General features: G+C 56.3%; 1 protein-coding gene across 4 annotated transcripts in view; it reads left to right on the top strand.

Moving 5' to 3' along the window:
- The first annotated feature begins 6,311 nt into the window (after nt 1-6,311).
- ZCCHC24 (zinc finger CCHC-type containing 24) overlaps nt 6,312-13,036 on the top strand; it is a 60,955-nt gene continuing 54,230 nt past the window's right edge. The window contains exon 1 of one of the 4 annotated variants that reach the window (XM_045783370.2): nt 6,312-6,772. In XM_045783370.2, the coding sequence (XP_045639326.1) occupies nt 6,527-6,772 (246 nt within the window). In that variant the 5' untranslated portion in view covers nt 6,312-6,526. The remainder of the gene's footprint in view (nt 6,773-13,036) is intronic. The other 3 variants (XM_087862991.1, XM_045783368.2, XM_045783369.2) reach the window with 3 other exon arrangements.

A 13,036-nucleotide genomic window follows, 5' to 3' on the forward strand; every position in this document is an offset into this window, starting at 1 on the left:
GATAGACCTCATAGTTCTATATAAGTTATTGTCAAGGTCCTAGTTTTTATGTTGGCTGGTTTGTTCGCAGGGGCTGATTACATTCCAAAATAGTTACTTGCAAAAGAATGTTACAAAGCAAGGGTTATGGTTAATGCCCTTCCACGCACCTGGGCTGAGGGAGAGGGACAAGGTTGGCACTGGACTTCAGAAGACGTGACTGCTGCCACGAGCTTATGTTTCAGGGGGCCAACTCAAAATCACAGAATCAGAAGCCACGTGATTTTCCTCTTCTCACTACTAGTTTTCAAATGGGTAAAACGAGGTTTTTGGACCAGATCATCTTCGAGCCCCTCCACTGGCTGAGCTAGAGCCGGCTGTGCTGTTGTAGCAAGTAAACCCCCAGTCTCAGCGCCCAGACAGCAGAAAGTTTGTCCGTAGCGCACAGTCACAGTCTGGGAGGTTCTCTGCCTCAGATCTCCTGCAGCGCTGATTCAGCGATCTGGCCTCTTGTGTCTTGGAGTCGTTCACTTCCCACCTCAAGAATGGGAGAGAGAAACCACGGAGAAGCCACACCTAGACTTGCTGCCTTATTAGAGACACACTGCTTCTGCTCACTGTCCTGTTGTTGAGAACGAGTCCCAGGCAGTGTCCAGGGAGGCTGCAAGGGAGGCTGGGAAGTGGAGAGAGGACATGGATGCTTAGTGAACAGTGACCCTTCTTGCCAGAGCCCCCCGGCCTTTCTGCAGTCCTCGAGTCTCTGAGTTGTTCCAGACCAGATTTGACAGTCTCCTGTCTCTGAGTCCACAAACCACAAAGGCTCGCTGAGTTTATTCACTCATTCCTTAAGTAAACATAAGGCATACTCTGCTCCAGGGCTGGGTCAGCCAAAGGAGCTCATAGTCCAATAGTGTTGCTGGGTGGAAGGGGGTGGGAAGGGAGGACTGACCATTCTACAACCGTTTGCATGCCATGCAAACACCCTCTAGTCAAGAATAAAAGAGAATATCGAATGGGTGGGTGTGAGGGTGAGAACAGGGGTTATGATTACAAAAGCCTTCTTTGAGAAAGTCATTTTTTCAGCCAGGTTTTGAAGGGGGAGAGAAGACTGCCAAGAGGCTAACAGAGGAGGCTCTTCCTGGCAGGGGAACAGCATGTGTGAAGGCCCGAGGCAAGAAAGGCCTTTCATGGGTGGGAAAGGCCAGTTGTTTCATTTTGCTGGAGGGCGGGGGACACATGCGGTTTAGGAGCTAGAAGGTAGGTTGTGCTGGCAATTAGGGTAGAAAGGTGTTCAACAGCCAGAGGCCCAAAGGGCCTCGAACATCATGCTCAGTAGGTGTTTGGACTTTATTCAGTGGGCGGCCGTGGAAAAATTGTCTAGTAGGCAAGAAAGGCCAAGAGGTGCCTGGAGGGGCAGATTGAGCCCCTCCCGAAGTCGCCATCAGCCAGCTGCCTCCATTCTTTGATATGGGCAAGACTTCCCATAACAATGAAGAGAGCTCTGTGCACTCAACTTTGGGTGAGTATATTAAATCCCATTTTCCAAACAGAGGCTTCATAAGCCCAAATACATGGAAATTCCAGAGCCACTCCCCCACGTGCTCCACAAGAGGACGGGACCACGCTTTGATCACTGGTCCTGAGTGACCAGGCATCTTCTTTCCAGCCTTGGAGGCCCAGGGTGTCTCCACAGATTGAGGTTTGCTAAGGGGCCATTGATAAAATGTATATAGCTTGTTTTTTGTTTGTTGTTTGTTGTTTATTGTTTATGGGTTTTGGGTTTGTTTTTTTTTTTCTTTTTTTTTTTAAGAAGTAGATGTGAAATTGAAAGGAGCGGAGGAAAGTCATGGCTTCCTCTAGCTCCTGTGTGAGGAAGGGCCCAACTCTGCCCCAGCACTTTTCTGAGGGCTCTTCCTCGGGAACAGGGGCCTACTAGGCCTGCTCCTATGACTTCCGGTGATCAGAGGTCCAGGGCCTTTGGCCAGCTTGCCCCGGGCCATGCAAAGGGTAGGGCAGAGAACCCGAGGCTTCTGACAGCCAGGCTGGGGCCCCCCATGCTCATGCACAGTGTCCAACCTTGAAACCAAGCAAGCACCCTCTGAGGGCCTTCCAGAGGCCAAGGCCATCAGAGTGTCCAATGCCCTCCTGTGTCCTGGGATTCAAGTAGCAGGGAGAAGACTTTGCACATGAGCAAACTGTTGAGAGGACGATATCAACTCACCAAAGTCACAGCTGGGAAATGGACCGTCTCCAAAGGCCCAGGCACTTTCCACAACTCAGAACCTACACAGAGTGGCTGGCTGAATTTAAAGTTCATGGATCCCCTCACCATTTATGGTTCTTTCATCAAGAGTCAAGAGTCTGTGGGTGGGGCCTGGAGTGGTCAGGCTGCCCCCATGGTGTGGCCGTCAGAGCCTTGCTTGAAGATGCTGAAATCGAGCTAGCAGTCACCGAGTCCCATGTCCTGGCAGCAAGGACACTGCGTCCACAGGGAGAGGAGATAGCAAACAGTCTTCGTCTTCTGGGTCAGGTGCTGTGTTGAGAAGGAGTCTGCAGTCGTGCCTGGGGAAGGGTTCTGTGCCCAGCGATTTCTGTCCTGGGTGGGGGGATGGGGCAGTGGCGCGTGCAGGGAGAGTCTTTGCCATTTTGCTATCACTGCTGTAAACTGACACCTTCTGTGTCAACACACAGTCCAAAGGAACCCAATGCCTAGCCCTGGCCCAGAGGAGAGACAGTGCTCAGCCTTCCCAGGGTGCACTTTGCTGTTTACTGCTGAGGCTTGGAGTGTGGGCAGCTTCAAGAGGGTTAAGGGTTGTATGTCACCATGCGATGTGCTTTAGAGAAATAAGCAGCGTCAATTAGCACAGGATCGTGAAGCCCCCTCTTCTTCCTCTGCTCATGTCTGGTGCCTTTCAAGCCCAAACTGAAGGCTGATTCCCCCATGAAGACCTCTGCTGGCCCTTCTTTCCAAAGTTTCTCTTGCTTCTCTGAGCTCAAAGCTCTTGGTTTGAAACTCCCCCAAACATCTATCAGACTGTGGGCTGGGGGAACTTTAGGGATAGAGACTCCCCTCCATGCACCCTTTTCCTCCCAACCAACACTCCAGGTAAATTGAGTATTTCTCTTGTTTAAGTTACTACTACACACTTGTCTTTTGAATGATGGCTTATTCCGAGTTAGCAAAGCACCGTCCTCCTGTTCACATCTCACTGGACCATGCCAGTCAGTAATTGAGAAAATGGAGGTTTACAGAGAGGGCAGAGACTTGCCCAAGGCCACGTGGCCAGACCTCTGTTCTCCAAATTCTCTCTCTTCTCCATTCTAGAGACCATGAGGTAGACAGAGTTAACTGAAAGGGAAAGGGGCAGGGACCTAAGCCTCACCTGGGAGTTCCCTCCTACCTGTATTTCTGGGGCCACAGCTGCCACACCAGGAGACTGCCAGATGAGGACCAATGAGGGGGGAATGAGAATGTGGAGTGGATTAGGAGAAGACGGCTTAGCCATCAGGCTTCCTGGGTGAGCTTGGACAAGTCCCTTTCCTTCTCTGGGCCATGGTGCCTCCTCCTCCCTGAAGTGAGGGCGTGGGCTAGGACCTCTGACATTTAAACGCAAGGCTTCTTGATGTGTACCTGATGGGGACGGGGGAAGCACAGAGTTTGGGCCTGGGTTGGTCTTTTGAGCCTGGCACCCAGGCCCCAGATACCCATCTGGCCATCTGCACCCATCACCTCCCATTCCACAGGAGGTGCTGTTTTAGGGACTCTTTTGGGACAGGCTGAGGGGCTGACCTCAGGACAAACAGCTGCTACTCAGACAAACTGTCTGTCAGTTGTTCACATTTATTGATTACTTACTGGGTACAGAGCCCACGTGTTGGGCTGCTGTGCTGCGGCCAAGAGGAAGCAAAGTGCAAAACCAAAGGAGCCGTTCAGGCTTCAAAGGGGAGCATAATCTGGCCACCCTCCAACCCTCCATCCAGCCATCCACCTAGCAAACATTTGGGGATCGTCTACTTTCTATGCAGCAGGCCCTGTGTAGGAGCTATGTGGCAGGGGTGGGGTTGGGAGGGGGTAAAAGGGGCAGAGGCCACCAGCATGGTTGCCAGGTATGACAAGAACCCTCACAGTATCAAATCACGGAAGGACAGGGAACCCCAGAGCAGATGCCTCTCTGGGCAGGTGACAGACTCAGAGTTTCATGAGAACCATGACAGAAAAGGTGTTGAGTAGCTACCCTTCTCCATAGGTTCCACTACTTCCTATTTATTGCCTTGTATCTAGTGGTACCTGCCTGGCCCCCGAAACAATGTGAATGTGCAACCCACACTAGGAAAATATCAGCACTGCAAATAACAGGACTACCTTCACCCAGAAGGAGAGCGAGCGGCAGAGACAGAGAGTTCTGGGCTGGGCCTGGGTGCCTCGGGGTCTCCTCTGCGCTCCCCAACTGCCTGCTTGTGCAATTGGAAGATGTCCCCTCTCTGAACAGCAGTTTTCTCTAAAATGTCCACGGGAAGTCTAAATCGGGGGTTTCAAATCCTATTCCCCCTCCTCCCATCTTGAAACCTTAATGAGAGTGGTAGAGCTCCAGAGATGACTCTGAATATTTCCAGGAGTTATCACATTTACTTCTAACAAATGTGTACCTTCTGTTTAAACAAATAGACTGAACACTGATTTAAAATGTAAAGGGATAGGTCTCTGATAAATAAACATATGTTAAAATATACCTGGTATACACACTATCATTTGTATTAATAATCATAGATTGTTTGATAGAAAAAAATCTTTGACATTGTCAAATGATCTGAGACGAAAACACTGAAGGGGTTCCTGGTTGGTGACATGGTGGGAAAGGGGGACACATCCCTGAAGGCTGTTCAGGTCCAAGCACCCACAGATGCTGTCTGTGTAGGTAGTGGGAGAAATCCTCGTGGAGGGGGTGGTGGAGAGCTGACTTTTATGGAATGTCTTCTGCTTACCATACTCAAACTAGTCTGCTCATAAACATCCCCAGAGGAAGGACGGTGACCGTTCCCATTTTACAGAGTTGAAATTAGGCTTGTTCGCAGGGGTTAGGTGCCATGTCGAGGTCACTGAGCTGGAAGGTAGCCAACCTGGCAATTGAATTCCTGACGGAATGGCTCCAGAGCCAGTGGTGAGGTGGGAGAGGTGACTAGGTCCCCTCCAGATGCCTCTCCTCCAAGTCCCTGTTGATGGCATAGCGCAGGCGCCTGATGACTACCCCAGACTGAGCGGGTGAAGGCCCTGGGCTTCGGGCTGTGTCAGGCCGAGGAGGGGACAGGGGCGGAGGTTCCCCCCCAGGCATACTTGGAGTATCTGGATCGTTCTGGAAGGTGGGTGACAGTCGTCTTCCTGAGCTCCCCCAGTCCCATCTGGGGTCCTGGCGGCCCGCCGAGGCACCGGGTTGGGCTGGGGCCGGGGGTCTGGGCGGAGGAAAAGGCCGGCCCAGAGCAGAAATAGGAGAAGGGAGAGGGGGAGGGGGGAAGGCGAGGGAAGGAGGCGGGGAGTCCTTCCTGGGGCAGGAACCCGGGCCCCCCTTGGCGGAGCCGGCCCGCAAAGCGATTCCGCAGATGGAAGGAATTAAGTGGGAGGGGGAGGGTCCTACGGTGATAGCAAGGGAGGGAGGGAGCGAGGCGTGTATGTGTGCGCGCGCGTGTGTCTGGGAGGGGGGGGGGAAGACAGAGAAACACATCAGACTAGACGGAAATAGAAAAGACGACACACACACACACACACGCACACACACACGCACTTAAGAGAAACAGAACCACAGAAAAAGACGACGAGCCGGACAGAGACAGGGACACAGGAAATATTAATCTGAAAGAGAGCGGAGAGAGAATGAGAAAAGAAGAAAAATCGGGCAAGAAAAAAGAGTGAAAATGAAATAATTGCAGAGGATTTAGAAAGAACGAGAGACAGAAGAGCGCCAAGCAGAGCGAGAGCAGATTGATTAGGCCGGGGCTGTCCTGGGCTCCCGCGGGCTCCGGGAGCAGGGCCGGTGGGTGGGCGGGCGGGGGGCGGGGTGGGGCCTGAGAGGGGCCCGCCCATGGGCGGGCCAGCACAACGCTGCAAACGCAGATGAGCCCCAATTCCCCGCTAGCCCCGCCCCACTACTCCATATTCAATAAAACAGCCAATGGAAGGCGAGGACTGTGCATAAGGGGAGGGGCCTCCGTGGACCCCGCCCCGGGAGCGGCAGCCGAAGGGGTCAGCACTGAGGCAGATAGCGGATCGCGGGGAGGGGCGGGGCGGGCTGCGCGGAGGGGGCGGGCCCAAAAGTTTCCTGCCCAACTTTCGCTGCCTCCTTCCTCCGCCCGCGCGCGCTGCGGCTGCAGTCGGGGGGAGGCGGCGGCGGCGGCGGCGGCTGCGGGCAGAGCGCAGGGCGCACGGCACTGGGCGATTGCCGTCGGGGCTCGGGCGGTGGGCAGTGGGCGAAGGCTCCCCGGTGCCCGCCCCTCCGCTGCGGGGGGGGGGGGCGCAAGCGGGCGGCCGGGGAGGGGCCGGCACCGCCGCCGCAAAATGAGCCTGCTGTCGGCCATCGACACGAGCGCCGCTTCGGTGTACCAGCCCGCCCAGCTGCTCAACTGGGTCTACCTGTCGCTTCAGGACACGCACCAGGCGAGCGCCTTCGATGCCTTTCGGCCCGAGCCGCCTGCTGGCGCCGCGCCCCCAGAGCTGGCCTTCGGGAAGGGCCGCCCGGAGCAGCTGGGCTCGCCCCTGCACTCCAGCTATCTCAACAGCTTCTTCCAGCTGCAGCGCGGAGAGGTGGGTGCTCCCGCGCGCCCCCGCCCTCCGTCGACCGCGCCGGGCCTTTTCCTATCGGCCCCGCTCTTCCTGGCCTGGCCCGGCCCGGCTCCGTATTGCCCGGCCCTGCTTGGCTTGGCTTCGCTCAGCTCTGCCAAACTCGCCGCCCGATGTCCCCGGGGCGCCGGGAGCGCGTCACCTCCCGGCTGAGCTGGGCTCGGAGCATTCGGGCGCGGGCGGGGCCCTCTTGCTCCCTCTCCCAGCCTGGGGCGCCCTGCTCAGAGGGGACTGGGGGGAGCCCCGGCTGCGCGGGGGGCTCCGGATTCTCTCCAGACAGCCCGGGCGCGGCCAGGGCGGAGAGCCCCTTCCAAGTGTCCTTCCCACGCCCAACCCCATCCCCCTCTTGGCCACCGCTCGCTGGGACCGGGAGTGCAGATTCTGCTCTGAGCTCCTCTGCAGGGGCCTAAAATCTTTTCCCCTCAGACCTCGGTGGTGGCTGACCCGAAGGGCACCCTGGAGAGCAGGGCTTTTCCTGCTGTTCTTACACAGGGACCCCCAGATACATCCTCCAGCTGTTTGCCCTCCCCCAGCCACATAGGAAGTGGTTTTTGAGGGCTTGACCCCACAGACTGCGCTGTCCCCCGCCCTCCCAGCCTGGAAGGAAATGAAAGGGAAATCCTCTTGAGCTCTTGGGAGGGGGGCTAGCCAGGGGGAGAGGTTTCAGCTGCCCAGTGCCTTCTCCAGAAACCTGGGCTCGCTGCTTTGCAAAGTCTGCCTGTTGGGTGGATTCGGTTACAAAGTGGAAGGGGCAGCGTGTCTTCCCCCAGCCAGATAAATACACAGATTGCCAGGACCTCCCAGCCCCTTTTCAGAGGTCTTCTCCAGAGCTTTCCTAGATACCACTCCTCTCTCCTTTCAGCTGGACTCCTCCTCCCCTCCCATTTACTCCTGCCTCTTTTGGGAATTGCAGATACCCTCCTGTGGCCTTCACTCATCCGTCTTCTGGCAGCTCTCCCTGCAAAAGTGCAGGGGGAAGGGGTGGAGGAGAGGACACACTTGAGGGTTCCTTTTCCTTCCAGACCTGAGCACAGCGGTTAGGTTTAGGAGAGTCAGAGTCCAGAGTGGGTCCGGAGAAGGGCCTGTGAATGTGTGTGTGCTAGGGGTGAGAGGGGGAAGGCAGAGGGTCTCCCTTTCTGGTCCCATAATGTGTTCAACTCTGCCAGTACTGACGAGGGAGGATGTGGGCATATAAAACGCTGGCCTGAGGCCTAGAGGTGGGCCAGTACCGGGCGAGCTGAGAGAAGGATTGGTTGACCTGTGTTGGGCCGGTTGGGCATAGTGCAGGGAGAGGGGTCTGGAGAACAATCCCTTGGTGCCAGGCGAAAGCATTTGTCTACCAAAGCTCTTTGTAAACTGTAAAGCACTCTCTCCACGGGAGGAATTATTCTTGGCTGGGAATCCTTCTCTCTTAGAAGAGACCTTGCCATCTCTTCAGAGCACTGGCTTCAGTGACCAGCGACTTTGGAGTGCAGGTTCTGGGAGTTTCCTCACTGCCTGGGTCTTTTTAGTAGCTATCTTACCAAACGTTTGTTAAGTTCCACGTGGGCCCTTGAGGAAGCAGGGACAGGACAGTGGGGGCCCCAGATGAGAAGACGGACAAGACGATGCAGTGTGAGTGGTAGATGGTTTCTCGGGGGTGCTATGGGAATCCCAAGGGAGGACAGTGACCATGACCCACATGACCATGTACTCTTGCCCCTCCCAGGTCAAGTGGGGGGGTCCCTAATCAGCCTCTGCTAGCCTCCCCCAGCTCCTACCCGATGGTGGCCTTCTTCCCTGAATGTGGGTCCCTGCTGAGAGGCCTGGGAGTTTGGGGCCATCCAGAGTCTTCCATAGGACTAGGACGTGGTGCCTTCTCTTCGAAATGTCTAACATCCAGGATCCCAGATGGATCTCAGTGAAACCTGTCTCCCGTCACTTCATCGTTGCCGACCCCAGTTTCCCCGTGAAGAGGTACATTCCTTCTCCGGGGCCAGTGTAAAAGGAGCTGGTAAAGGTTATACAGAGCAATGGTAGAAAAAAGTATCTTATGACCTGACGTTGGGGGAATTCCCGTCTCTGTCTGGGTCTCAGTTTCCGCGTCCGTTGAATTTAGTCTCTGCTGCCCCTTAGGGTGGAACGTATGGGATTTGAGAGAGATGTGCGCAAACAGACAGGCTGAGTTGGGGGAGGTAAGAGGGGCTTCGTCGACGCTCACAGGCCAGTGGCTTCCTTGGAGGGGCCGGAGGGCTGTGCCGGCTGACTTCCGGAAGGCTTTCTTGGTTCTAGACTCTCTCAGACTCACCCCTCACCCGCTGCGCCTCCTAAACCCTCTTGGAGCCCCAGCTGTGCTCCCGGGCTTTCCTGCGTCCAGGGCTTAGCCAGTGACCTAATATGGCTTCAAAATAGCAACTGGCTGAGAGGGCATGAAAACATACCCCCCACCTGAATGCCACCAAGGGGCTGGGTGGAGAAGAAGCAAATCATGTGTGGGCGGGAGGGGACTCTACGAAGGGACCCAGGGACTCAGGAGCATCGCCATTCTGTGCAAGGCCTGGCAGGCTTGGTGGCAGTGCCTGCGGATGTGACTTGCATGCTGACCGCTGACCACAGCCTGTCTGCACCGGTCCCGGTGCCAAGAGCCCACCCCCTCCTGCACCACCCCCAGGCTGCTCCCACCACAATAGCAAAACACCATGAATGCAGCTGGGATTTGGGCGGGGGGGTTGAGGACATGGGGGCACAGAAGCCCATTGTGCCCCTGGAACCTCAGCTCTGGAAGCTGAAGATAAGCCAAGGGTTCTGAGTGGAACACTGGCCCTGGGCGCAGAGAGAGATGGCCGAGTGCGTGTGTGAGGGCAGGAGTGAGCACCAGAGGTGTCTTGGACGCTGGTGGGGGCTCTTCAGCTCCTCAGCTTGTGGTAAGGGGGCCAGGCCAAAGCGGGCACAGACACTTTATGCAGGTTTTAAAAAGGCCTTGGTCTAGAATATGGGCCCTGTGAGCTTCAGTTTCAACCCCTGATCTGTGGCAACAACTGTATGTCTTTGAAGAGAGACTCGTGGGGCTCTTGGCTGAACCCCTCCTCTCTCCCCTTAAGTACCCAAGGAAGGCATTCTTAGAGGGCGTGGGGTTGGGTGGTGTGGGGGTCTTCCCTGCCAAGTTGAGCTTGGAATTTAAACTCACAGCAGAGTGGGAGCTGTGGGACTATACCTCCAGAAAAGGAGACGCACCCTCCTTGTCGAGGCTCTTGGGCCCCTCAGAGGGATGCCAAGAAGCCCTCCTGGGTTGTGCCTGTACTCTCAGAGGAGCTCTGGCTGTCCCACTCCAGGTCAGAGTCCGAGGACAGCTGTTATCTTTCCCTCTTCCTCCAGGGATAGACAAATGTGGCCCAACAGTCAGATGATGGTTTGTGGAGGCCGAGGGGAAGGGCTTTGGGTTCAGATATGTCTGGAAAGCAGAAGACTGTCCTTCCCTTGGAGACACACAATGCCCGCCCTCCCTCCCCCAGCACCGTGAAGGCTCTGAGAAGCCCCGCAGCATGGGAACTTATTTCCCTTTCTTCAGCCCCGCACTTCTACCAATATTTGACCAGAGAATGTTTTCGGCATAGAACATTTGACAGTGTTCTTCTGAACATCTCCAGGCCCAGGGACAGCTCCATTAAGTCACATCTCTTCCAATCCTTAGAATGTTCTTCCGGGAGCTGTTACCCCAAGCCCTCTCCCCAGCCTCGGCCCGGTCCTGCCACTATCAGCTGCGGCTCTTAAGACGCCCTCCTCTTTGCAGCCCTGGTCTGTCCACTGGGGGCTTGAGAACGGCAGCAGGGTGACACAAGGCTTTATGCAGACAGGGCTGTTAGACCCTCAGAGGAGCCACTAAGGTGTCTGCCCTAAAGGGCCCCCGGGTCTTGACAGTCTTGAGAAGGTTTTGTGTGTCGCCTGTGCCGTCCACAGGTGTAGATGAGCCCAGGCTGCCTGACCAGTGTGAATGTGCGGGACAGAGCCACATATCTGTGTGAGGACGGAGGTTTGCCTCAGCGGGGCTGAGAGTGGGCTGCCGGGGCTGGAGTTCGTTCCTAGCAACTATCGTGGTCTGTGTGTGGATGCGGGGAGGGGGCAGCGCCAGGTCCAAGGAAGAATGGGCCTTCCAGCCCCGCAGATCTTGGGAGGCTGCCTGGCTCCCTTGGCCAGCCCTGGGAAGCTGAGCTCTGACTCAGACAAGGAGGACTGTCATTCGAGGGCCTGTAGGCTGAGGTGGCCTGATTCTCCCTCCATCAAATTAAGTTGACTGGGCAGGCCTGGACTCAGAGGGGAGACCACACCTTGCGGACCTTCTGAGTCAGGTGGGAGGGAGGAAAGCAGGCACAATTAATAATTTGTAATTGGTAGCGGCAGAGAGCCAGGCTCTGTCAGCACCCAGAGGGGCTCCTCGCAGAGAGGATGGCCCCGAGTCGCAGTCCCTTACTCTTGGGTGCTGCTTTCTTCTTGAAATCTCTCTCTTCCTAGCTCCCATTTTACAGAAGAGAAAACCAGCCTGACAAGTCACCCAGCAAGTCGGTGGCAGGGCTACACCTGGAACTCTTCCATATTCCAGCTACGATTGGCTCTGTGGCTTGTCGTGCTGGCTATCACCTGGACCATTCTCCGGGCCCCAGGGCAGGCAGTCACCAGGGACATTCTCTCAGGCTGCAGTGCCTCTGACCTCAGACCTCTTTTGTCTCTGACCGCAGACCCTCTGAGGAGTGGTAGGCATTGGTGCATTGATCCTGGGTCCCAGCTGTCCTGCTGTGTCCGTGCCTCAGTGGCGCCTGTGGCTCCAGCCCCTCCCCAGAAACCTGGCGTGGGGCTCCATGGGACAGAAGGCCAAGGATGGCCTGGCCTGGGAGAGTCAGAGGATGAGCATGAGGGTTTGCTGGCACTTTTGTCTCATGTCATAGCCCGTGTGCAGCATGCCCATGGTCCAGGTGGGGAAACTAAGGCTCTTCAAGAGGAGGGTGATACAGTCAGGGCATCCACGGTGGGACCGGGGCTCCAGCCGAGGTCTCCGGAGGCTTGGTCTGTGCGGTGTGGGTGTGGTGGAGAATCATCTTTTATTCTGTCCTCCTCTGGCCATGCTGGGAAGCTTCGCGAAGACACGAAGCTTCGCGCTGGCTGCTGCTTGTACCTCAAATGCTCTTGCCTGCCCTGAACAGCTGACAGATTCCAGCTTCTTTCTGGCACAAGAGGCTGCCCCTTCTCCGAGAGGCGTTCCCCAGCTGCCACAGGGGAGCACCCCTCCCTCCAGCATCCACGGCCTGTGGTGGGAGAGCTGTGCACGCTTCTGGTGAAAGGCGGCGTAGCATTTGCTGGTGCTGAGGAACATTCCGCTGTACGTGGGTCTGTCTCGACAGCGACGTGGTCAGCACGCCAGGGTGCACATCCTGTCTTTGTCCACCTGCTGTGGCTTGGGCAGTGGCTGGGACCGACTAGGTGCTCAGGTACTGAGTGGTTAGGCGGATGGGTGACTTGCGATGGCGAGAATGTTCTCCTCGGCTTCTTATCTCCTGCTTTATCTCACAGGGGAAGTGTTTGTGGATTGCCTGACTCATTGGAAAGAGCTGACTTGGGGTAAAGCCCTGTCCCTAGAGGTGTCCCAGCAGAAACTTAGGTGTGCTCATGGTTCTTGACCTTCTTTGGTGACGGACCTCTTCGAGAATCTGAAGAGCACAAGAGTGCTCCTCAGCGCTCAGGCACAGAGCTCAGGCAGACGTGCGCACAGACACGCACATTTGCGCGTGGTTTCAAGGGGGTCATGGCGTCGACAACAGATCCCAAACCGAGGCCCCCTGCTCTAGAGGCTGAGGACCTCAGTGGTACCCCCAGACTGGCTGAATATTAGGGCCCCTTTCATGCTTTCTGCTTCCATTCCACGACCACATTCTAGAGGGCGAGGCAGCTGGTCCCCGGCGCTTAAGCTCTAGCTGGACGGAGGGCGTGGGCTGTCAAATGTGGGCACCTGTCAGGTGAGCGGTGAGCTGGGCGTGAGCTGGAGGGATGGGGTCCGGAGGGAGGGTCTCCCTGGGGTTTCTCTGCTGTGTCCTGCTGCCACCAGACCCCTCTCCGGGTCTTTTCCCCATTTCTCTCTCCCCACCCCCTACCAAAAGGCACACGGACCGCTTATTTAAGTTAGAATCTTTTGCCGAGCTCTGGCTGCGTATGGGAATTGTGTTTGGCCTGCGTGGGTGAATGGGCCTCCTGGAGGCCGTG

This window comes from Ursus americanus, chromosome 6 (genome assembly GCF_024610735.1).
Source record: "Ursus americanus isolate L20-20 chromosome 6, mUrsAme1.1.p, whole genome shotgun sequence".
Taxonomy (NCBI): Eukaryota; Metazoa; Chordata; class Mammalia; order Carnivora; family Ursidae; genus Ursus; species Ursus americanus.